The sequence below is a fragment of the Nyctereutes procyonoides genome, unplaced genomic scaffold (genome assembly GCF_905146905.1).
Source record: "Nyctereutes procyonoides isolate TBG_1078 unplaced genomic scaffold, NYPRO_anot_genome, whole genome shotgun sequence".
Taxonomy (NCBI): Eukaryota; Metazoa; Chordata; class Mammalia; order Carnivora; family Canidae; genus Nyctereutes; species Nyctereutes procyonoides.
Genome location: NW_026575117.1, coordinates 23138272 through 23163674, shown reverse-complemented (window position 1 = coordinate 23163674; position 25403 = coordinate 23138272). Strand labels below are relative to the sequence as shown.

Here is a 25403-nt window from a genome sequence, read left to right as displayed (position 1 = left end):
GCCAAAGCTCTGACAAGCAGCACCCGCGGCCCCTGGCGGCCAGCCTGGGCTCTCCCCGACGGCCGCCCGTGCTAGTCCTCTTCCTCCTGACCCTCCCCCGGGGCACCCACGGGGGCTGGGTCCCCACCAGGCGCCCAGCTCGGTGCCAGTGGCTTTGGGGAACCTTGCTCTGGCCAGCGAGGAAGACAGCGGCTGAGGGGGCGCCCCTTCGCCCTGGTCCAGACCCCCTCTGGGCTCAGCAGCCCCTGCCCACTGCCCCGAGGTCACAGGCCCGGCCTGGGCGCCAGGGCTGGCTGCCCCGCTTGCTCACTTCCTCCGTAATTATTTCATCTACACGGAGCGGCCAGAATCCGACTCAATAATCTAGGCAGACACGTTAAAAGTAATTATCAGTGAAATGCGTCCTGCACTGTCACCTTCCTGTGAAGACAGAAAAAAAAAAGCTGAACCCGGCAAAAAAAAAAACAAAAAAAAAAAGCCCACCCCATTGTCTGGAGGCCGTGCAGCCGCCCGCCAGGATTAATTACACAGCAGCACTAACACAGTTACCACCTCGCCACTGACTGGAAAACCAAGGACTTGAATAATTCCCCTCTGCAGCCCAGCACTCGCGCCCTTGGGAGCCCTGTGGGGAAACCCAGGGGCTGCCCTGGCCCCTCCTGCGGATGGCCGCACCTGGAGATGGCTCCCAGCCTCAGGCCACCACCCCTCCCACTGTGTGGCAGAGCCTCCCTCCTGCCTCCTCTCCACCACCAGAATCTGCTCATCTCCAGCCCAAGCTGAAATGCAGCTGCTCTGAGGTGGAAGGCCACAGAAATCCTCCCCAGCTCCACACGCCCCCAGAGGGGCCTGGAAGCCAGGATTTGGAGGATTTGGAGGGCGGGTGCTGAGGATCTGGACAAGACCATCTGGGCAGCAAGCTCAGGCAGAGACATGACCACAGGGCTCCCACCCTGGGCATTCAGGGATCCCCAACAGAGCAAGCCACTCAAATGACCAGATGGAGGGCAAGGGGTTTATAGGGATAGGGGAAGAACTGCAAGCTCAGAAGACCTCCACCTTCTCTGGCTCAGACTCTAACCCCACCCCCTCGCACCGCACAGTGGTCCCCTTTCTGCAGCCCTCCCCACCCCTGTGCCCTGGGGCTGGCTCTCCCGTCTCTGGCCTTCCCAGGCTCCAGCCCCCTCTCTTCCCTCCTCTGGCTCGACTCTGGTCATAGATATCATCTCTAGCCTCTTCTCTCCTCTCCTGCCGCCTTCCTACCTGACTCCCTCCCTACCCCCCACCTGATCTCTCACCACCCCTCTCTGCCAGCTCCACCACCTTGTTCCTTTGCCCAGAGCCTCACACAATGAGACTGAGGCTCTGCTAGCTGCAGCTTGATCCCACATGATAAACCCATCCCCTCGGGCCTACGTACCAGGCCTCGGCTCCTCTGGTGCTCCCCACTAATTCTGGGATCCCAGAGATCAGATGCTCCTAGCAATCCAAGAGCCTCAGTGGCCCCCCGAACCCCTCACCACACTGTGGGAGGTGAGTCTCTGGGGCTGACCCGAGCCTGACCCCTGGAACCCTTCCATCTCTCCTTCCCGCTGGCTCTCAACTCACTTCTGGCAAGATTAGAGGCAGGGTGGGGCTGGCCTCTTTGCTCTCGCCAGGCTGGGGTGGGGGGGTGCCCAGTTAGACCCTAGGAAGCTGGCAGCCCCAAAGCTGGCCTCACCCAAGAGATGCAATTCAAATGCAATAAATTCCAACATCAGCCCTTACTGGGGATTCTGGAGGTGGGGGTGAGGGCACAGAGAGGGTTATAATTAGCATTCTCAGCATCCATGATCCCCAAGTAAGGCTGCCAAGAATGAGGGATGGGGAAGGCAGTGGCACCGCAGTGCCAGCAGCCCAGACTCACACGGCGGGCGGCTGCCAGCCTGACCAGAGCACAGCCTTCCTCCTCCCGCCTCATCTATATGATGCATCAGAACAGACTCACCGGCTTCAGAGGTGTGAGCCCCGCGTTGAAAAGCTAGAACTCTCCGCGCCCCAAGGCACCCCTCCCCCAGCTCCAGCTGGGGTCCTCCTCCCCCGCCCCTCAGGGCCCCCTTCTGAAGAGCGGGGCTCTGGATCTGAATCGTTCTAATCAGTCATCTCTCTGGCTGGCAGGTCCCTGGCGCGGGGAGAGGATGCTGTTGTGGTGACTGCAGGATCCAGCATCTTTCCCAGGCAGAAGCAGCTGGGCATGCTCCATCGGCTCCCGCGGGGATTTCAGGGCCACGTGACTCTCCCTCCCCAAGCTGTCACTTAGGATCAGGAGTAAATAGTCCCTGGAAAGGTTTAACTCCATCCACACCAGCGACAAGCTGCTAACCACCCATACATCCTGCCCAGGGGAGGATGGAGTAGATCAGCACAGCCTTCCTAGCCTCCCATCACCAAGAAGAGTTGCCCCCCTTAAAGGGGATCCAGGGCCACCCTCCTCCACGTAAGCCGCAGTTTGCTGTTCTCCCACTAGAGCGCAGGGAACCAGAAGGTGCCCGGGGGTCTGGCATCATGAGGACTCACCAGACCTGCCGTGGTTCCCTTTCTTCTCTGTGGCTCTCTACCCTAGAGATGGGCACGCTTCTGGGTGTCAAGAGGGCTTGGGAGGGGCCCTGGTGCCTTCACATCCGCTCTCCCCCAGCACATGTAATTTCATGAAATAACGTCTGGAGCTGGTTGGAGCCCATTACAAGGTTCCAGGATGTCCTAGGTCTCCAGCCCAAACGGGTCTCCAGTGATCTTAGGCAGGGATGCCCACCAAGCCAGGGGGTGCCTGTGTCTGTTCAGAGGCGGAGGGAGGGCTTCAGACAATAGGACTGCAGCCCCATTTCTGCAAGCCCGTGCCATTAAAAGATCTCTCTTGCAACCTCTCTCTTTCTCTGGCTCGGTTTCCTTCTCTTCACATTTCTGCGCATGCTGGAACAATAACAGATTCTCTGTGAACATGGGTAAGTGCAAGGGGAAGACTGAGTTTCATAACCAGGATGAGAAAGATGGAACGAAGATGGGATATTTCCACCTGAACCTCCAGGCAGGGTCGCTGGCTGTCAGTCCCAGGGCTTCTGAGGCCCCGGAGCTGTAGACCAAACCAGATAAGCTCCTGGGGCCACTTCTGAACACAGAAAGATTTCAAGAAGCAGGAGCTGGATGAAGGGCATCTGCAAGGGCTCACCCACCTGACTATTGTATCTTTTTCAAATATTCATCATTGCAACAACTTGATTTAAAAAATTAAGCTTCTCTTCACTAAAATGCACTATTTCTCTTTCTCTGTGGGTCTCTTTTAATAGGATTTGAGTATAAGCATCATTTAACCAACTGACGTCTTTATCTTTAAAGAGACTCTGCTATGGAAGGAGCAGGAGCACAAGCTTCCCTCCCCCGGTCCAGGAAGAACCCTGTTAGCAGGGAGGGGGGTCATTACAGGGGGTCTGATCCACACCCCACTCCCACACACCCTCAGAGAGAGCTCCTGCAAGGCCTGTGCTTCCAACCCCAGAGTAGGCCGAGCTAGAGCTGAGATCTCAGGTTAGAGCAGTACGCACCTGCCTGCAGCTCTGGTGGGGAGGGGGATCCCTAAGTCACCCCCTTTCCTTCCCCCAGCCTGGCTGAGATGCTGAGTTCACTGGCTATGAGAAAGGCATCCAGTTGAAGGGGCAGAGAAATCCTAGGTGCAGGCCTCGTGCCAGGCAGTACCGACTAAGTCCAGCCCACCTGCCCTGGCTCTCCAGGATTTGGCAGGTCGGCCCACTGCAGGCAGGGGGAGAGCCGGCTTCAAGCCAAACAAAGACCAGGGGTTCTGGGGGCTTCTCTGGCCTTGAGGAGCCAATGGAGCAAAGCAGGGTTGGGATCAGAGATTACAGCATCCCGGGGTGGGAGACAGGCAGGGTGGGGAAGGGGACAAGGACCCCATGCTCCATCCCACACAATCCTCGGGCAGCTCAGAAAGGCAGGAGATGGACAGAAGGGCCTGCTGGGAGGCTTTCCTCTCTGGCAGACAGAGGGCAAGGGCTGCAGACAGATCCTCCGAGAGGTCTGAGCTGGACCTGTGGATGCCTCTGGGCAATCTGGAGGCACAAGAGACCAAAGGGAGGACTCCTGTTGGGGCAGGTCTTGGTTTTAGGGGAGCAGGGTCACAGAGACATTACAGCAGGGGGCCTTAGAGTCCCGGCAGGAACGGGTAAAGAGGAGGACAGAAAAGAAACTCGCTTCACCCAACCCACCTTCTGTCTCTTGCCAGCCCAGCAGTGGAGAAGGAAGATTTCTGTGACACTCAGGTGGGGAGAGTGTGGGGAGCAGGCGTGAGAGAGGGAGGCTCCTGAAGAAAGAGCCCCTGGAATCCATGTCCCTGGGGCTCCAAGGGGAAAGTCCAAAACCTACTGAGGTTTCAAGCCCAGTTCTACCCCTTACCAACTCAGCGACTTGGAACAAGTGACTTGGCTGTTGGGCCTCAGTTTACTTCATCTGCAAATGGGGTTTGTCTTCCCCAAGCCAAATACCCTCCGGGACCTGTTCTCATCTGTCTCTTTCTCTGCTGCTCTGGGAGGTTATGGGCCTCTGGGGACACTAAGTGTCAGATCTGTTCCCCTGTGACTTCTCTCCTTTGTCCTGCCTGACCTCTGGAGACAACACAGCAGAAGTTCCCAGGGAGCCGCGCCCTCTGGGGTCCCACGGGCTTGAGTCTCTCTGATGACTCCCATGAGCACCGGGTCGGGGGCCAGAGAGGGGCAGGGGTGGTGGGCAGAGGCCTGGGTGTCTGCAGCCCCTGGCACAGCACAGAGCAGCCCATGGGGGCAGGGGTGTGCGGAGGGGGCGGCAGGGGCCCAGACTGGAACCAGTGTTTTCGGGCTCTGCAGAAAGCATCACTGCCATGTCTCCCTCCCTGCCAACTTCGGAGAAAGAGAGAGGCCCCCTTAGAGACGGAATTGGCAAGCTCCACAGGGCGCTGCTGTAGCGGGAAGCAAAGGGGAGGGGCCTGGGGCCAGAGAAAAGTCGGGATGGGGTGTAACACATCCGGGTCTCTGAGCCACCAGATCCATCCTGGCTGAGATGTGGCGAGGGAGGGTGGAGATGGTCCTGGAGTGACCAGCCGGCGAGGCCTTCCTGGGGCTGATCAGGCATGCTCTGGTGCCCTCCTCTGGACCGCAGCAGTACCCGCACACAGGCCAGCCAGGGGTTCACCCACATCTTGACCCTTGGCTTTTTTTCTCTCTGCACCACCGCCTGTCAGGGGCACCCTCAGAACGTCAGGCACACTTGAGCAATGACATCATAGATACCATGAGAGTCACCTCTCAAACACCACGAAGGGAAGGGCTTATCGACACACAATTATCATAGTCATCTGATCCTGGGCAAATGTCAATGTTTGCTCATTGAAATTTGACTCGTCCACACCAGAAGGAAAAAGAAGTGGCTTTTCAAGCTGTCTGTATACGTGACTTTCATTGCTACCTCTTGGGATCCATGTCTGGGGTCCTCAGAGTTTCTAACTGACCCACCAACCAAATGTCACAAACCTTTGTAGAGAAAGAATCGTACAGGAAACCATGAAAATGAGCAAGTCAGAGCCTTCCTTCCCTCTTCCTTCCCTCCTTCCTTCCCTCCCTCCCTCACGCAGTCAGGGTTTCTGGAACACTCCCCACCAACACCACTGTGTGAGCATGGCACCAAAGATGTTGGAGGCAGCTGTGGCGTGATGCTAGGTGCACAGACTGCGAAATCAGGCAGACAGGGGCTGAATCCCAGCTTCACTTCCTAGAAGCTTCGTGACACTGAACATATTTTTTTACTCAGTTTTAAATCGCAGTTGTAAGTCTCAGTTTTCTCCTTCCTTGCTAAAACAGCTAGGGATGATAGCACCTCCCTCATGATGCTCTCCTGAGGCCTGATGTAGTGAAGCTCAGCTCTTGCCACTCTTGATGCAAGGGGTGGCCACCTCCTCTGGGAAAAGACATGAACCACTAATCGCTCGTTGAGATTTCATGACAATACATGATGAGATGACAGTGTCTATGTTTCCAGATTTTATGGCCACCCTACGCCTCCCCGGCTCTTGATGAGTTTTCCATCTAGACAGAGTGCCGGGCCAGGACCAGCGGATCAGTATCACCAGGGAACCTCTGCTAGAGATGCAAATTCTCAGACTTTCAGAAACAGAAACTTTATGGGTGGGGCCAAACAATGTGTTTTAACAAGCCCTTCGGGTGATTTCAATGCACACTCAACACTGTGAACCACCGATCCAGGGAAAATAGCACACATGGGAACAATTATAACACAGGTGGGCTTCCCTAAAGGAGTGATGCCATGGGCAGGATTTTCAAGGAAAAGCAAGTGTGCACAGGTGGATACAAGCCCTGGAAGAGGAGAGATGAGCACTTGGAAAAGGCCAGGAAGCCTGGAAGAGAGGGGTGTGTTGAGGGAACCACAAATGATCTGGTCTGGAAGAGTGGGGAGTATGGGAGGTGAAGCTAGAGAAAGAAGGCAGGCAGCCAGATTTACGAAGCCCTTTCAAGTGCTCGAGTAAGGAATTCAGATCTTTTCCTACAACTGATGGGAAGCATGAAAGGTGTTAAATGTAGAATGACGTGACCAAATTTGCATTGTCGAAAACAAGCACTCTGGCAGCAGTACGGCCTGGAGGCAAGAAGATCCTTCTGGAAGCTGCTAGAATGATCCAGGGGAGGGTCCATGTGGGCATGAACTCAGGCTGTGGCCATGGGGTGAGAGAGATTTCGGAGAATTGACCGGCGTGGGGTTTGAGCCTGCCTCTGAGGGTTCTCCTCCCGTGGTGCTTCTGAGATGGAACTGGTGTTGGCGAGGAAAAGGTGGTGAGTTCATGACTGGGCATGCTAAGCCAGGGGAGCCCAGGATGCCCTGGGCTGGTGACTGGAGCAGGAGTCAACTATGCTTGTTGATCCCCCAACGCTGCCCATTCATTTATTTCAGCAAACATCTTAGATTCCTATCATGCACCAGCAAGGTTCTAGGACACAGTGGAACACGAAGGAGCCAGAATCCGCTCTCAGGACTGACATGGCAGTAGGGGAACAGCAGCAGTAGGTAAGTCAAGAAATACAGAAACAGCAAACTTCCTGGCAGGTCGTAGGAAGAACAGAAAGAGGGTCTTGAAGCACCCGGCTGGCTCAGTTGGTAGCGCATGAGACTCTTGATCTCAGAATTGTGAGTTTGAGCCCCATGTCGGGCATGGAGTTTACTTTTCAAAAGGGGAGGTGGGAAGAGGGTCTAAGAAAGAGCAGAGTGAGGCCGGGGATGGAGTAGTCAGGAGAAGTCACTCTGATAACACTTGAGCTAAATGATATGTAGGTGCCAGATACACAAAAACAGGAGGAAAGAGCTCCCACGCAGAGGAAGCAGCAAATGCAAAGGTCCTGAGGTAAGAATGAATTTGTCACAATGCAGGGAAGGATGAGAATCGCCATAGTTGTGGGGGATGAGATCACAGAGGTGGAGGGCCAGGCCACAGCTGGTGGTAAGTGCTCAGGGCCAGAGAAGATGAGCCAATACAGGTGAGAGTACCCAGAAGGTGGTCTCAAGCACCAGATTCACATAAGGAATATGCAGGTGGTATCACCAAGGAGAAAAGAGGAAATAAATCTTAACCACAGCGAGGATTTCAGTTCAGTTTCAGGGAAAGCTCAGGCCACAGGAGCCATGTCGTATCCGAACAACCTCCAAAGCAGAGAATTTGTTCATTCTGTTTCATTTTTGTTTCAAGAATATGGTCACCAGCCAAGCTGGTGTACATGCTGGTTGGCCTCGAGGCAGGGGATGGACGGATGAGCTCTCCTGAAGGATGAATGAAGATGTGGAAGGAGCGCAGGAGGGGGAAGGGCTGAGCAGGGCCCTCCCTCCCCTGGCTGGGCCCGGGGTTCCTCTGGCGTTGCCCACGCCCCACTGTCTTCTGTCTTCGCAGCCACTCTCCCAGCCCTGGAGACTCAAAGGCCAGACCAAGCACAGGTCTGTGCCCGCCCAGCCCCGCCTGGGGGACCAAAGCCAGGACCCAGCCCGCCTGGGAGATGGAGAGACCCCAGCCGAGGGACAGGACCATCTGTCACCATACATGAGAGCACCAGCCACCCCAGCCCATGGAAGGGCGTGACCAACCCCCAGAGAAAAACAGCACTACACACACCCCTGCCACCTCGGGAGCACACGTGCCCGACCGGGAGCAAGAGAGACTGAGTCGGCCTTGCCACCCCCCGCCCACCTGTCTGTGCACCCTCGCTCACACCTTCCCGCCGCCTGGCTCCACTTCCTGCCTGTTTGGGCATCAAGGTGCTCCGTCTCCTTCCTTTGAGCCTTTGTCCTGGGTGTGTCTAAAGTAGTCTCTTTGCTTTACTTTGTGGAGCTGTTTCCCTCCCCGCCATCCCGCCCCGCACAACACTCCCTCCACCCTCCTGGACCAGGAAAACTTCCCATGACCGACACTGGCTCTCTCAGACCAAGAGAAAGACCCCCCACACCCCCAGCTCTCTCTGCCATGATTGCTCAGAAGCCTTGAGGCCTCCTGGCCATTCACAGACCCTCACCACCCCAAAGCCTCCTGTGTTCAAGCACCTCTCCTCCCAAGCCGGCGTCAGTGACAAGGACAACTGCAGGCCCAGCCACCAGACCAGAAGGAAAGCCCATGTTACTCACTTGATGAAATACACAGCTCCTTCCTGGGTAGAATCCATCTCCCAGCCCTTGGGCAATCCTGCGTGGAAACAAAATCATGACCTGACTCTCTCTTCTCAACCACGCAAACCCGACCTGCACTCAGCAGGGATGAGGCAGGGAGAGCTAGGAAAATTCACAGACAAGCCAATAGGGCTCAAACCAACCCTTTCACCCTTTTTGGTCCATTATTCCTATCAGTCTGTTTCCAGGAAATAATAAGAGGGATGGCAGTGAATGGGACATTCCCTACCTACGAGCGGTGAAGTTACCAAATGGATCATTGCCTTCCACGGTTGGCTCATTCATTGCACAAGCTTTCCTTGAGCGTCTCGTCTGGGCCAGGCCTCTGCGCCAGCCCCAGGGGTACAGCAGTGAACTCACAGATGGTTGCCCTGGAAGGATCATCCCACAGCTCCCTCATATCACAGAAGCACAAGCCAGAGCCAAGGGCGGGTCGCTTGCCCCAAGCCTCACAGGTTTTCAGCACCCAAGATCAGACCGGGACTCAAGCCTGCAAACAAACCCCAGCCCAAATGATCACCTATGGCTCCTGCTGCTTCTGGACAGGATGCTGAGGACTTAGGAAATCAGTCCCAGGACAATGGAGAGACTTAAAAAAACTTTTTTAATTGACATATAATCGACATTACAGTAAATCAGTCTCCGGTGTACCGGGTAATGATCTGTGATTTGGATACACTGAGAAATGATCAGCGTAAGACTAGTCACCATCTGTCACCATACATAGTGATGACTTTTTTCCTCATGACGAGAACTTTTAGGATTTACTCTCTTGGCAACTTTCAAGTCTGTGCCAACTTCAATATTATTGACTACAGCCGCCATCCTGAATACCACATATTTATTTATTTTATAATTAGGAGTTTGTACCTCTTGACCTCCTCTATCTATCTGGCCCCCAACCAGCTCCCCTTCCCTCTATAACCACCATTCTCTTCCATGATCGGTGGGTTTTGCTGGGTTTGTTCATTTATTTGCTGTTCAGATCCCACATAAAAGTGAAGTCATATGATATTTGTCTTTCTCATTTCACTTAGTACAATTTTCTCAAGGTCCATCCTTGCTGTCACAAATGGCAAGATTTTATTCTTTTTTTTTATTTTATTCTTTTTTATGGCTGGGTAGTATTCTATCAGATGCATCTACCATATTTTTACCCATTCACCCAAAAATGGACACTTAGGTTTTTTCCGTATCATGACTATGTCAATAATGCTGCAGTGAACATGGGGGTGCATATCTCTTTAAATTGGTGTTTTTGTTTCCTTTGATCCAGTGGAATTGCTGGATCATAGGGCAATTATTTTATTTTCTGAGGAACCTCCACACTATCTTCCACAATGGCTGGACCAGTTTGCATTCCCACCAACAGTGCAAGACAGTTCCTCTTTCTCTACACCCTCGCCAATGCTTGTTATTTCCAGTCTTTTCGATAAGAGCCATTCTAAGAGCTGTGCTATATCATTGTAGTTTTGACTGCGCTTTCCTGATGATTAGTGATGTTAAGCATCTTTTTTAGGTGCCTGTTTTACGTGCCATCTATATGTCTTCTTTGGAAAGATGTCTTCTGGGCAGCCTAGGTGGCTCAGTGGTTTAGCGCCACGTTCAGCTCAGGGCATGAACCTGGGAATCTGGGATCGAGTCCCACGTTGGGCTCCCTGCATGGAGCCTGCTTCTCTCTCTGCCTGTGTCTCTGCTTCTGTCTCTCATGAATAAATAAATAAAATCTTAAAAAAATAAAAAAAGGAAAGATGTCTTCTGCCCATTTTTGATCAGATAGGGTTTTTTTTGTTTGGGTTTTTTGTTTGTTTTTTGGTTTTGGGGGGGTTGTTTTGCTATTGAGTTGTAAGAGTTCTTTACATATTTTAGATATTAACCCCTTGTCAGGTATGTGATTTGCACCTATTTTCTCCCATTCTGTAGATTGCCTTTCCATTTTGTTGATGGTTTCTTTTGCTGCGCAGAAACTTTTTAGTTTGATGCAGTCCCATTTGTTTATTTTTGCTTTTGCTGCCCTTGCTTTTAGAGTCAGCTCCAAAAAATCATCTCTGAGACCAATGTCAAGGATTTTACTGCCTATGTTTTCTTCTAGAAATTTTATGGTTTCAGGTCTTACATTCAAATCTTTAATCCATTTTGAGTTAATTTTTGTGTCTGATGCAAAATAGTTGTCCAGTTCCATTCTTTTGCCTGTAGCTGTCCAATTTGCAGGTAGCTGTCCAAACATCATTTAAAGAGACTGTCCTTTCTCCACTGTATTTCTTGCCTCATTTGTCGTAAATTAATTGACCATATATATGCTTAGGTTTATTTCTGGGAATCTTTGAAATAAATACCACTTGATCATGGTAAATGATCCCATTAATGCATTGTCGAATTCAGTTTGCTAATACTTTGTTGAGAATTTTAATTTTTGCATCTATATTCATCAGGAATATATCAGCCTGTCATTTTGCTTTTTTTTTTCTTTTTTCAAAGATTTTATTTATCTATTCATGAGAGACACAGAGAGAAAGAGGCAGAGACACAGGCAGAGGGAGAAGTAGGCTCCACGCAGAGAGCCCGATGCAGGACTTGTTCCCAGAACCCCGGGATCACATCCCAAGCCAAAGGCAGCCGCTCAACCGCTGAGCCACCCAGGTGTCCCTCATTTTCTTTTTTCATGGTGTCTTTGCCTGGATTTGGTATCAGGGTAATGCTGGCCTTGTAAAATGAATTTGGAAGCAAGCTTTCCTCTTCAATTTCTTGGAAGAGTTTGAGAAACATAGGTATTAAATCTTCTTTGAATGTTTGAATCTTCATTTACCAGTGAAGCCATCTGGTCCTGCGTTTTTGTTTGTTGGGAGGTTTTTGATTACTGATTCAATCTCCTTACTAGTAATCACTGTATTCACATTTACTATCTCTTCGTGATTCAGTCTTAGAAGATGGCACATTTCTAGGAATTTTTCCATTCCTTCTGGGTTGTGTAATTTGTTGGCATATAATTGTTCACAGTAGTGTCTTATGACCCTTTGTATTTCTCTGGTGTCAGTTGTCAGCTTCTCTTTCATTTCTGATTTTATTTATTTGAACCCTTTCTCTCTTTTTCTTGGTAAGTCTAGCTAAAGATTTTTCAATTTTGTTTATCTTTTTGAAGAACCAGCTCTGTTCATCTTTTCTTTTCTTTTTTTTTATTCATCTTTTCTATTGTCTTTCCAGTCTCCATTTATTTCCACTCTGAGCTTTGTTATTTCCTTCCTTCATTAACTTTGGGCTTCGTTTGTTATTCTTTTTTTTTAGTTCCTTTAGATGGATTGGTTATTTGAGATTTTCTTGTTTTTTAGGGTAGGTCCATATTGCTATGAACTTTCCTCTTGGATCTGTTTTTGCTGCATCCCATAGATTTCGGTATGTCATATTTCTGTTTTCATTTGCCTCAAGGTATTTTGTCATTTCTCCTTTGATTTATTTGTCGACCCATTGGTTGGTCAGTAGCACATTGTTTAGTCTCCATATATTGTGACTTTTCCAGTGTTCTTCTTGTAATTATTTTTAGTTTCATACCACTGTAGCCAGAAAAGATGCTTGATACCTCAATCTTCTTAAGTGTACTGAGACTTGTTTTGTGTTTTACCATATGATCTACTCTGGAAATTATTCCATGTGCACTTGAGAAGAGTGTGGATCCTACTGGTTTAAGGTGGAATATCTTTATCTACCAAGTTTGTTTGGTCTAATGTGTCATTTAAGGTCAATGTTTCTGTACTGATTTTCTGTCTGATTGATCTATAAAAATATTTTTAATAGCACCTCTGGAAAAAAAAATCCATGGAAATGCTCAGAGCGAAGAATTGCAGGCTCACAGAGTGAGCAAGAACTAAACAGCTGAGGAAGCTGACCGCAGCTCAGAGGTGCCCTGGAAATCCTTGCAGGTGGTGGTAGCCCCTGCTGAGCAGCTCCAGAGAGGCTGAGCACCTCTATCTCCTAAGAGTGCTCTATTAGGTACCATTTTGTACCTACCCATCCTTCCTGCACAAAAAACATCCTGCTTCCTTGGCAAACAGGATTTCTCCACCCCAAAGCAGAAGGGGAGTCTTCTGATAAACTCAAGGGAACCCACTGTCAGAAGTGGGGACAGGCAGGGCACTGTAGAGATCATTCCTTCTGAGCATGCAAGAGCCCTGTGGCTGATACATTACAAAACAGGTATGGATTCTCTTGACAGTCACTGTTACTTTTCTGGTCAGGCCAAACACTTGCCCCGTGTACGAGGTTTTATAAAACATGGCTATTCATTTTTGGTCTGAATCTTTCCCACCATGTTATCAGCTGCCTCAGAGCACAAGCTGCTGGAGAGCAGAGCCTGGATTCTATAGAGTGGTGGGCCCAGTTTTTATCATTCATTTTACTTTATGTTTATTAAGGGTCTATATTTCATGGTTACTATTTTTTTAAGATTTTATTTATTTATGAAAGACACAGACACACAGGCAGAGGGAGAAGCAGGCTCCATGCAGGGAGCCTGACATGGGACTCGATCCCGAGTCTCCAGGATCACGCCCTGGGCTGAATGAAGTTGGCGCTAAACCGCTGAGCCACCCGGGGGCCCTCCATGGTTACTATTGATGGTGATGCTGCTGCTTCAGTGGAGCAGGGAAGCCAGTGAGTCCAGCTCCCCTCTCAAGACTTAGTCTATAGAAGTAACACCAGCTCCCACTTAGTGCTTCCTTCCTCTACACAACACATTTTACCACCGTTAGCACATCTAATTTGCACAATAACAGTACGTAACAGTATGTAATAGGCATCAGCTTGAACATTTTCATAGATGAGGAAACGGAGACCCAGAGAGGTTAATCAACTTGCTTAAGGTCACACAGGAAGTGTCTGGGCCAGGATGTGAGTCTGGTCTACTGCTTCCAAAGCTGACATTCTTTCCTCTGTGCTGCTCCATAAATGCTACTTGTTCCCTCTCTCCCTGTGGGAGGACATTCCCATTCAGAAGGGCGTGGGTTGGCAGTCTCCCCAAGTAGAGGGATCCCCATTGGGTCAGAATCATAAATAATCCTGCCACTGTGATGTGCCTGGGAAAGAGGCCAGCGTGGATTATGTCCCCTGCCTTTTCCAGCAACTTCCCTCCACACTGCCCTCTGTGCCTGGGCAACACCAAGAGAGCTTATATTCCTGTCCAGGCGGAGTGCCCGCTGAGGCAGCTGCCCTCCCAGCAAGCTTCAGGGGCATCTTAACTCCTTCCCAGCCTCAAACAACCAGCTGGCTGCAGCCCCAAATGAAATCATTGGCTTGGAGGCTTGGATTTCTCTTCCAATCCCACCTGGAGTCATCATGATATAGATGAGATCAGATTTGAAACACTGACAGCAGCAAAAACACCCAGCCAGGAACAGAATGCAGCCTGGCCTTGGGGTCCAGAGGCCCCGCTTTGCATCAAAAATAACAACAATGACAATAACAACAGCAGTCACCTCCATTGATGGTGATTCTCTCGGGGAGCCTTTGCTGCTATCTTCGGAGGTTCCATAATCCTATCCCTGTTTTACAAACGAAGAAGCCAAGTCCTGGAAGATTTCAACCGCTTGCTCAGGATCACACTAATAGCAAGTAGAGCCCAGGTGTGAGCTCTGGTCTCTCTGCCTCTAGAACTTAGGCGTTTAACCCCAACACGGCTTTGCTTAGTAGCTGAGTGGCCTTGGGCCATGTACACTTCCTCTCTGCTCCTCCATTTTCCTACCTTTGAAAGGAGTTGAACTCCAGGATCCCTGAAGTCCCTTCCAGCTTGAACAACACAATGATTCCAGCCCATAATCTAAAAGAAAGGAGGCTCTGGGCGGGCCAATGCCTTAACCCAACGTGTCCGGCAGTGCCAGCCATGCCCCATGAATGGCCAAAGCTCCTAGAGCCACATGACTGGTGTGCAGTCAAGGAATGGGCTGGAAAGCCAGTGAGGGTAGGGCCGTGGTGGCATTCTGAAGAGGATGATTGCTTGTCTGCTTGAAGTACCCCAGCCCTTCTCCTTCTTGGTGTCTCTGCCTCCCCAGTGTAGACTGAAATCTTGCCTGTAATGTCCCCACTTTGCCACCAGCCTTGGAGTTTCTTCAAGACTAGCAATGGGGCCTTCTCCATAGTAAGCAATCAATGTGGGCCCTGGCTCCCTTTCTTTCGAGTTCTCCTCAAAGTGAAGGAATTCCTCCTAGCCATCTGGAGCTTTTTAAGTTTAAATTAATTAAAATTTAAATTCAGTTCCTCAGCCACACTAATCACATGTCAATTGCTCAGCAGCTACATGTGGTTAATGGTGACTACACTGGGCAGCACAGAGAGAGAACACTGCCATCATGGCATACGGTTCTATGGTATAGCACCAGGAGCAGGGGTTCGGCCTAGGTCAGGAGCTCTGAAGATGGAGGGGATTTTCTCACTGGGCAGAGGGATGGAAGAGAAGTCAAATCGGTGTACTCCAAAGTCTGTCCCACATATAACTGTAGAGCTGGAAACTTGGAAAGACTGTCAGGTGAACATCAACCCTCCTTCCTGCACCTTCCCCTAGGTGGTGGTCCAAATGCTAAGCTGAATCCATCCATGGAGAAAAGAAAAAGTGAAAAGCAAAGTCAGGTCAAGGGATTTGTAAGGCTGCCTCAAGCCACTGCTTCTTCCTGGATTGCAAAGGACAGCCGGGCTCCTTACCTGGGCTGGAGGAGTGTCCACTCTGGATGGGGGATTCCGTGCCAGGGTGCGTCCAGCTGGTTGACTTTTCCTCATCACTATGGAACACAAATAAGAAAGTGTCAGATACAAGAGAGGCCTCGCTGGGTAGATCACCCCTCTCCAAATTCACATCGACCCTGACTGTCTCATCCCAGACACGTGAGATGGGCGAATCCACACTGCCATTCATTCATTCATTCATTCATTCATTCAGATTCACAAAGCATTTACTGAGCAGACGCCGAGGATCCAGAAATGAATAATAGTTGACCCTGACCTCAAAGAAGTTCTAACCCACTGGGGAAACAGACATATAAAAAGATAGTTGCAGTCTGATGTGAAAATAAGTAGATCCTCGTAGAGCCACACATAGAGAGCATTATCCCATCATAGAGGAGTGAGGGCTAACCAGGATGAAATTAAGGAAGGGGAACAGCATGAAGGCTTCCTCAGTAAAGAGGTGACGTTTGAGGTGACGGGTGAAGTCTCTGGGGAGACCATGGGAGGTCCTTACCTGGCAGCTCCTCAACGGATATGAAAGAAGGAGGCTGCGTAAACCCAGTCTTTGGGTGTCTACAATGCTAAATATTTTCATTGACAAAAGTCCTTCACATTAGGAACTTTACAGATGATGAATCTGAGGTTCAGAGAAGTTAAATGACTTGCCCCAAATCACACAATCAATAAGTGATGAAGCCAGGATTCTAATATCTTACTCCCAGCAAAGTAGGCTCCCCAACACTTCAGATCCTCTGGGTTTAAGTCAGAAAGCATATAAATCTATCGACACTTCTCACCCCCCAACCAAGTGACACTGATTTTTCCAGAGCCATGAGTGACCCAGCATGAAGCACCTGACATCTGCGGCCAATCCAGGTATGCGGAGGAGAGGATGCTCAGATCACTTGTATCATCCAGGCGTTAGGGTGGGGCTGTGAGGCCCAGGACAGGACTCCACTCACTGCTTTCAAAGTATCATTAATACTTTAATTAATATAATAAACCCCATTAAGAAGGGTTCCATTAAATTTGTATTGAAGTAAGATATATAATACTACAGGTACTTAAAGTACACAATTTATTTTTTTTAAGATTTTATTTATTTATTCATGAGTGACAGAGAGAGAGAGAGAGAGAGAGAGAGAGAGAGAGAGAGGAGAGAAGCAGGCTCCACGCAGAGAGCCCGACGCGGGACCCGATCCCGGGACTCCAGGATCACACCCCGGGCCGAAGGTGGCACTAAACCGCTGAGCCACCCGAGCTGCCCTAAAGTATACAATTTAAAGTTCTGGCATGTGTATGTACTTGTGAAACTATCACCAAAATCAAGACCTAAACCCCCCAGATTTTCTTTGTGCCCCTTGTAATTCCTCCTTCCCACCCTGCCAGCTCTTGCACCCGCACCCTCCCCCCAGCAACCACTGATCTGCTTCCTGTCACTATAGATTAGTCTGTGTGTTCTCAAGTTTCTAGAACTTTATATAAATGGAATCATGCAAGCTAGACTTCTGTGTGACTTCTTTCTCTCTTCTTCTTTTTTCCTCCTTCTTTCCTTCCTTCCCTTTCTTTTCTCCTTCTCTCTTCCCTCCCTGCGGCAGCACGTGTTCATGGTTGATTCTGTTTCCCAGCTGACTAGGATTTCGTCACAGGCTAGACCACAGTGAGGGACATTCGGGTTGTTTTCACTTTGGGCCATCATAAATAAAACTGCTGTCAACATCTATGTCTAGGTCTTCGTGTGGACACATGCTTTCTTTTCACTTGACCCCATGACTGTTCCTCCTGGTTGGACGCCTGCCACTTATAGGAGGGGATTGCCTAGCTGACCCACCCCTCTGACAAGGAGAGAAGAAACAGAGTCACTATTCTAGTGCTCCCCGCCCCCCACCAGGGCCCTGGAGCCATGTGCACCCCAGGCCCTGTGATGTGGGCTTTGGTCCTGGGCCGCAGTGGGAGAGGAAGCCCAGGGAGGAGAGAGCCAGCACTACAGTGTACGTGTGTGGAAACCCACGCTCTTACACCTCCTCTTCAGCCACCCTGAGACCTTCCGGCCTGAGTTCTCTTCTCCTCTCACAGTTGCTCCCTCAGACTACACAACTACCTCGAGCCCTCCTGAATATCATGGACAGTCCCAGGGTCACAGAGGTGGCCACAACCCCAACACACCATCAACCACTTCGTCCTGTTGTGCTACTCTCTCATCAGCTCTCAGCCCAGAAAGACGCAGTCACAGGCTGTCTACACCCTGGCTTTGGGCTGACAGGGGCCTGCAAACCTGGGAAGACCAATGTCACTACAAATCCACAATCCCCATGCTCCGCTGGGCCCTAAGTACCACCTGGAATCTTCTTCTGGGGCCCCCACCAGCTGCCATTTGCAGAGTGTTCTAAAGCTTCCCCACCAGCCTCAAGTCCCTCCCTGGCCTCCCTTTCCCTCCCCCGTCCCCATCCTCAATGGACAATCTTATTGCTTACTTCAAGGAAAAATAGAGACCATCAAGCAGGAGCTTCTTCAATACACCCAACCAGCACCCCCACAAAGAACCCATATCCCCACCTGAATACTTGCGTCTACACTGGGGAGGAACTGGCCTTCCCCCAGTTAAGGGTTATCCCTCTGCCTGTGTTATACTCCCCGTCTTCTCCTGTCTTTTCTAGAACCTTATTCTATTGGGCATCACAGGCTCATATCTTCAACTGCTCTCTCTCTCTCTCTCTCTCTCTCTCTCTCTCTCTCTCGTCATCATCCCTTTAGCCCCACTCTGGTCTGTGTCTTTCAGTCTGAACCCCGACTTCCCTCTCAATGCCACCTCCCCTTACAGCTTCCTGCCTCATGCTCCTCTTGTTACTAGCCCAGCATCCTTCTTGGAAACTGGTGCCTTCCAGCTGCCTCCACTTTCTGGCCTCCCTGTCATCCATCCTTTGCAATCTGCTTTATGTCCTCAGCCTTCCCCTGAAACCATTTTTCCTAGAGGTCAATAACGAGCTCCCTATTTCCTAAATCCAGTAGGTGCTTTACAGCTTCAGCTCATTTGGCCTTTCCATACTGACCACTCCTTCCTCCTAACACCCCTCTCCCTCGCCTTCTAGGGCAGCGCCCTTCCCTGGCCCTGATGCCATTCACCCTGAGATCCCTGGTCTCTCCTCCTCTATCCTCTCCTTCAACACTGGTGCTGCCTGGGTACCCCGTCTTCTTGATCACACACTTCTGGATGGTTCCATCCCTACGCAATGATTTCCCGAGCTGGGGAATCCCCTCCTGTGAGAGACAGAGAGAGAGACAGAGAGAGAGAGAGAGAGGCAGAGGACACAGGCAGAGGGAGAAGCAGGCTCCACGCAGAGAGCCCGACGCGGGACCCGATCCCGGGACTCCAGGATCACACCCTGGGCCGAAGGTGGCACTAAACCGCTGAGCCACCCGAGCTGCCCTAAAGTATACAATTTAAAGTTTTGGCATGTGTACGTACTTGTGAAACTATCACCAAAATCAAGACGTGAACCCCCAGATTTTCTTTGTGCCCCTTGTAGTTCCTCCTTCCCACCCTGCCAGCTCTTGCCACCCACACCCTCCCCCCAGGACTCCCCTTCTCGCCCAGATGCTCTCTTGAACTTCAATCCTGTACAGCCCCTTGTCTGTCAGATATCACCTCCCAGAGGTCCCATAGGAACTTCAAACTCAATACCTCCCCCTGAACATTTGCTCCACCTCGTCCCATACTCCTGATCTCTGTCAAACTCAAGTTAAAAAATTTCTGAGATTGGTCTTCGATTTTTCCTTTTCTCTGTCTTCTCCAACATTCAGGCAGTAAATGAACACCCTCGGTTCTACTCCTAAAGACTTCTCCTATCTCCCCTCCCCTATCCTCACTGCCAAAACCCAGGCCCCATCAGGCATCTCCTGGACTTGGGCAGTTGCCGCTGACTGCTCTCCATATGCCAAGTCTCTCCCTCTGCCTCCCTATCTTCAAGTCATCATCTGCCCCCCACCCCCAGCTGCTGGGTGGGGGGATCCTGCCAAGCCCAGGTCTAAGTGTGTCAATCTCATGCCCTGGCGCCCACCGGCACCCTTCTTCCCACACGCCTCTGCTAAGGGGCCCTTTCCCCCAGGTCCTCTGCTCCAGAGTCAGCTCAAACGTCTCCTCCTCTGGAAGGTCCTCCCTCCACTCCCCAGAGAACGCTACTTCTTTCTTCCTTGTGTTCCTAGACCATCATGCAAAATACCTCTACAATATATCCTATTATTTCCTAGGTATTTTTTAAAAGATTTTATTTATTCATGAGAGACATTGGCAGAGGGAGAAGCAGGCTTCTCATGGGGAGCCTGATGCGGAACTTGATCCCAGGACCCTGGGATCATGACCTGAGCTAAAGGCAGATGCTCAACTACTGAGCCACTGAGCCACCCAGGCACCCCCCCCCCCACCTAAGTATCTGCATTTTCTTCCCACAACCTTCAAGGAAAAAAACCTGTCTCTTCTTGGGACTTTTATCTCTAATGCCAAGTGGGGTGGCACACAAATAGTGGTCACTCAAATGTTCCCAGAGTAAGAGACTAAGAAAAGCTGGAAGGCAAGCAAGAGTTTGGGAAGAAAGATGAGAAGAGGTGAATTAACCACCTGGACTGGGGAGCTTGCGGAAACACACCTGGAAGGCCGCACCCCAGGTGGCAATCGCAATCTCAGGGGGTGGGGCCCAGGAATCAGCCCTCTCTCATAAATTCCTTGGGTGATTTTTATGGACTCCAAAGTCCCAAACCATTGACCAAAGGGACTGCAGTTTTAATACCAGTGAAGTTGTTATTTAAGAATCTGACCCAAGGTCAAGAACTTCCATGGAGTTAATTTCTAAGATAATCTAATTGCACCATCAATTATGATCACGGTGATGATAATTACAGAAGGGCCTAAAGCAAGTGTGGAAGCTGAGAAGCACCGGAGAGAAACCGCTGGCCGCCCCGGGGCTGCTACACAGGCCGGGGTGCAGGGGGGAGGCGGTGCACCCCAGTCAGCGGGTACTGGGCTCACCTGAGCTCCGGTTAGCAAGCGGTTTTATCACACTCTCCACCTCTGCAGCCTCGGCTTCCCCATCTGGGCAGTGAGGGGGCCAGTGAGGGGGTCCCAGCCGGGGTCCGGGTCAGCTCTAACGTTCTGTGAGTGGCTGCCTTGAGGGAGGAAGGCGCCACGTGCGGTGCCAGTTCCCAAGGCTGTGCTGCTAGACTTGCCGTGTTACCGGGAGATTTCTGTCCTGGCAAAGGAGGACTACGGTAGGAGCGGGCCAAAGTAGCACCAGCGGGGCCACTCTGTTATAATGAGATTGTGCCAGAGCCATTTTGGTCTATGAAATCAATATAAGGGCACTAATATATTAACCGGGAGCAGCAGAGGCTTCCTCCCTGTAAAGAATGCCAAATGCACCCTGGGCATCTTCTCCCTCCCCTTGACCGCAGCCCCATAAGGAAGCAGGAGGGGAGGGGGGGGGCTGCCGGGGGTGGAGTCCTGGGATGAGGAAGGCCTGCGGGACCCGTGGCCCAGGCAGGGTCTGCAGGTGTGATGCCACTTTGCCCAAGTGTTCTTGTTGGAAAATCTGCGGTGGGGGCCAGAGAAAGAACGTCCCCCTGGCCCTCTCGGTGGATGGAGCTGAAAGGAAGGGGGCCCGCTGGGCGCCGGGTCGGGCCGCCCTCCTCTGGGCAGCTGCTGGCCTCTGGGGCCTGGAGGTGGGGGGGGGGGAGCCGGGGAGGCCCGCACCTGCCCGCCCGCACCTGCCCGCCCGCACCTGCCCGCCTTCCGGGGGGGGGGGGGCAGGCCCGCCGAGGCCGGACTTTGACCCATTGAGGAAGAGGCGGGAGACACCCTCCAACAGGCGGGGCCGTAAAGTTCTGAGTCCTGCGTGTGCCCTCCCCGCCGCCGCGCCCGGCCGCTCCCCTGCCCCCCGCCGCGCCACCTCCCGAGCCGGACAAGTCCGGGGAAAGAAGAAAACGGCGGGACTAGAGACCACGTACTTGATGAAGAAGACCCGGCCGCCGCCGTCGACTCCGTAGGTCCAGCGGCCGGGCAAGTCCAGCCAGGTGATGTCCTCGGCCATCTCGCGTCCTGGAGCCGGCCCCGGGGCGCGGGGGCGGGGGCGCGGGGGATGCGGGGGGCGTGGGGGATGCAGGAGATGCGGGGGATGCGGGGGATGCAGGAGGTGCGGGGGGTGCGGGGGGTGCGGGGGCCCTTCCTGCCCGGCAGCCCCGCCGGCGCCCTCCGTCCCTCCCTCCCTCCCGCCCGCGGGCCGGGGCTGGAGCTGGGGCCGGGGCTGGGGCGCAGCGGGAGACTCAGCCCGGGCCGGGCCCCGCGGCACCGCCTCCGCCTCCGCCCCCGCCCCCGCCCCCGCCGCCCCGAGAGCAGGTCGCTGCGCGCGAGCCCCGGGCGCCGCCTCCGCCCCGCCGCCACCTGCCCTGCAGCCGGGGCCGCGCGGGAGGGAAGCGCCCGGCGGGTCCCCGAGCCCCAGCCCGGCCGGAGGGGCCGTGTCCGGGCGCCGCGCGGAAGAGGCCGAGCGGTCAGACCTGGCCCCGCGGCGGGAGGTCGGGGCCGAGCAAAGGTCGGCAGCGGGCGGCGGCGGGGGGGGGGGGGGGCGCGCTCGGGGCTGGGTCTGCAGGGCCCCGCGCGCCCGGCCCCGCCAGCCCTGACCTGGCCGCTGGCGCTTCCTCCGAGAAGCCCGCCGTGACTAAGGACGCTCAGGCTGAGACCGCGGGACGCACTCAAAGACCAGCAGCTTTGGTGCCTCTTGCCCCCGAACTTGCACCAGAAGACGGAAAGGGAAGGAGAAAAGAAAAAAAAAAAAAAAAGAAAGAAAAGAAAAGGAGGGAATGTGTTGTGTTCTGTGCGCAGAGTGCAGGAGTGCAGGTTGCAAGCGTTCAAAACTGGCATCTCCAAAGTGGAATTGCAAGAGCCCACGGTCCTTTGATCTCTGCATCAAAGCGGGAGTTCAGGGAGCTTTTTCCCCAAACTGGGGTTCCCATTAGGTGCACACGGTTCCGATCCACGTGTTACACCCAATCCATGTGTTAGACCAACGAGACAGACACCTGCCTTTGGAGGAAGTGGCATGTTCCATGGCAGCTGGCAAGCATCGGTTCAGTGAGCGCTCTCACTGTGAGCACTCTAGGGGATTTGATCCCTGTTCCACCTAAATTGTGTCTGCCCCTATGTCACCTCCTCCAGGAAGCCAGGCTTGCTTGACTCCACCCCAGCCAGATTTGTATATCCACCCTCTATGTGTCATGCTGCCTTAGTAACAATCCTGTAGTGGAACTTAGCACCCTGTAGTGCAATCCTTGATTTGCTCATCTGTCTCCTTCATTGGGCTGTGTGCCCCTCAAAACAGGGGCTCATCTTATGCATCTTTGTAGCCCTAGCACCAGCCTCGGGCACCTACTTAATGTTTGATGAATGACTGATACTGTCGTGGCTGGGAAAACTCTTTTTTTTTTTTATCATTTTCTAAAAAGATAGATTTATTTATTTATTTATTTATTTATTTATTTATTTATTTATTTATTTATTTATTTATTTATTTAGAGAAAGGGAGGGAGGAGGAGGAGCAGAGGAGGAGGAGAGAGATGGGAGGGGGAAAGAATCCCGAGTAGGCTCCCCCCTGAGCACACAGCTGATCATGATTCATGACCCTGAGATCACCACCTGAGTCAAAAGCAAGAGTCAGTTACTAAACACTGACTGAGCCACCCAGATGCCCAGAGCCTGGGAACAACTCTTTTTTTTTTTTTAACTTTTATTTATTTATGATAGTCACACAGAGAGAGAGAGAGAGAGAGAGAGAGAGAGAGAGGCAGAGACACAGGCAGAGGGAGAAGCAGGCTCTATGCACCAGGAGCCCGACGTGGGACTCGATCCCGGGACTCCAGGATCACACCGCGGGCCAGAGGCAGTCGCCAAACCGCTGCGCCACCCAGGGATCCCCTGGGAACAACTCTTAACTCTAACCACAGTCCTGTACTTGGGGGCTTACTTACGGGTCTGCTGAACATAACCATCAGCCCTATCAAGGTACGTGTAGGAAGTGTTTTCTGTTGAATGAAACACACAGGGAGCCTTCCTAGGTATCTCAGTGCTCAAGCCGGGGGACATAATATGTGTACCGCTGCTGGACAGTGAAGCTAGAAGATGCCTCAGGGAACATCTAGTCCAATCCTTGTGTTAAATATGGGAAACTGAGAAGCTAAGATGAGAAGAGGCTGATTAAGGTCACTGAGCCAAGTGGAAGCAGAGAAGGATCTGCCCACCCATGTCCAGGCCAGAACTCTTGCGATTACATCATTTTGCCTCCAACTCTGGGAATTCACTTATGCAAGTAGACTCCTGGATGCCAGGTGGAAGCTGAGCCCATTCTACAGACACAGAAGAGTTGCAGAAACCCCTAACACCCAACTTTTTCCTCCCCTCTCAGAGCCTATGGGCTTCTAGGTGAGAAAGCTGCATTGGACAACAAAGTAGAGCTGCACCTGGGAAGCAGGGGTGAGGATCTGTGCCCCTTAGTTCCTGAGCTGGGGAGCCTGGGAACCTCAGGGATCAGACGCCCCTCCAACTGCAGTCCCTTGTCTTGTGAAACACCTGTTAGACTTGTCCTGCCAATAAAGTGCAGAGCCACCTACCAGCCCCTGTGATAGCGAAGGATCTGAACCACTAAAATTATTGCCAAGATGCCCCCAGGAAAAATACCAACAGCCAGTGCACTCCCAGTCCAACCTGAGCAACCTGTAAGGGCAGCTGCTTGGGCCGAATGTGGGTGGAAACAGGGATGAACTGACATATATTTGAAAACATGTATTCTGCTGCTGTCTTCTCTGAGATGTAGGGTTCCTGTTGATTTCTTCACAAGATTTTTACACTATTTGTCTCTAATCCTGCCTAGGGTTCCCTGGAACCTTTACCTGGACAAGAAAAGGCTGATGGTTGAGATTTTGAATTTTTTTTTACTCATTTAAAAGAACTCAGTTTTGAAAATACTTTTCCAATTGTGGTGTATTCTCACCAGTGACTTTTTACATTTTAGATCATGTTTCTCAGTTATGATCAGTATTAATACTGCCAAGAAAGACAGTTTAGGGGGACCTAGGTGGCTCAGGTGGTTAAGCGTCTGCCTTTGGCTCAGGGCGTGATCCTGGGGTCCTGGCAGATGCTCAACCACTGAGCCACCCAGGAGACCCGAGATTCACTTTTTAAGAAGGTCCCAGGGTTCTTAGATAGAAGCCCTTTTTCCTCTTGGCTTTGAAGCTGGCAGTTGTCATTTTGGTGCTCTTGGGATCCTCGTGTGGAAAGGGCTGCTGAAAGCAAAATCAGTACAAGAGAAAGTAGAGCCAGACATGAAGAGAGCCCAGAGCCTCCTTCCATCCCATGAGCCTTTGGGTTGGCTCCCCAGAGGAGGCTCCACCCTTGGGATTTCAGTTCGTAGGCGCCGTAGTTGCTTCAGCCCATTTGAATTGGGCTTCTTCCCCTAAAAACTAAAAAGTCCTGACCAACACAAAGGTCACAGTGTCTTGTGCTTCTGCTTCTTTGGCATAAACAATGTTTCTTTGGGAAAGCCAATGAGATAACCCCTGCCTTTTTAGTGATGCAAGAATGAGAATGCTCTTCTTTCAAGAAAACCACAATTTTAGATCAAGAAAAGATCTTAATGATCATCTCATCCAAAGCCCACTCCCCCCCCCCCCGGAAGACACTGGAAAACTCAGGTAGAACCCAGAGTTATGGCAATTCCACAGTAGAATTGGCATCCCAACTCCAGTCTCCTGAAAACCTGATTAGCAGAAAGTTACAGATTTCAAGACAGTGACTTACCATGTCAACATATTTGGCTAAGAGACTTACATAGTTACAAGGTTACAGCAGATTCCTCTGCTCTATGAAGAATAACAACAATAGTAATTTTTATGAGTGCTGATGTTTCAGAGTTAATGTTCAC

The 25403-nt window shown here is 51.6% G+C and overlaps 1 protein-coding gene across 12 annotated transcripts in view; it reads right to left on the bottom strand.

The window, feature by feature from the left end:
* Positions 1–21549, bottom strand: part of PLEKHA6 (pleckstrin homology domain containing A6) — a 140459-nt gene extending 118910 nt beyond the window's left edge. For 7 of the 12 annotated variants that reach the window (XM_055334189.1, XM_055334193.1, XM_055334190.1 and 4 more), the window contains exons 1-3: positions 21442–21549; positions 15424–15500; positions 8698–8755 (exon numbers count right to left, since the gene is read on the bottom strand). In XM_055334189.1, the coding sequence (XP_055190164.1) occupies positions 8698–8755; positions 15424–15500; positions 21442–21524 (218 nt within the window). In that variant the 5' untranslated portion in view covers positions 21525–21549. Of the gene's footprint in view, positions 1–8697; positions 8756–15423; positions 15501–20467; positions 20688–21441 lie in introns of all 12 variants that reach the window. The other 5 variants (XM_055334195.1, XM_055334203.1, XM_055334204.1 and 2 more) reach the window with 3 other exon arrangements.
* Between the last annotated feature and the right edge of the window lie 3854 nt (positions 21550–25403).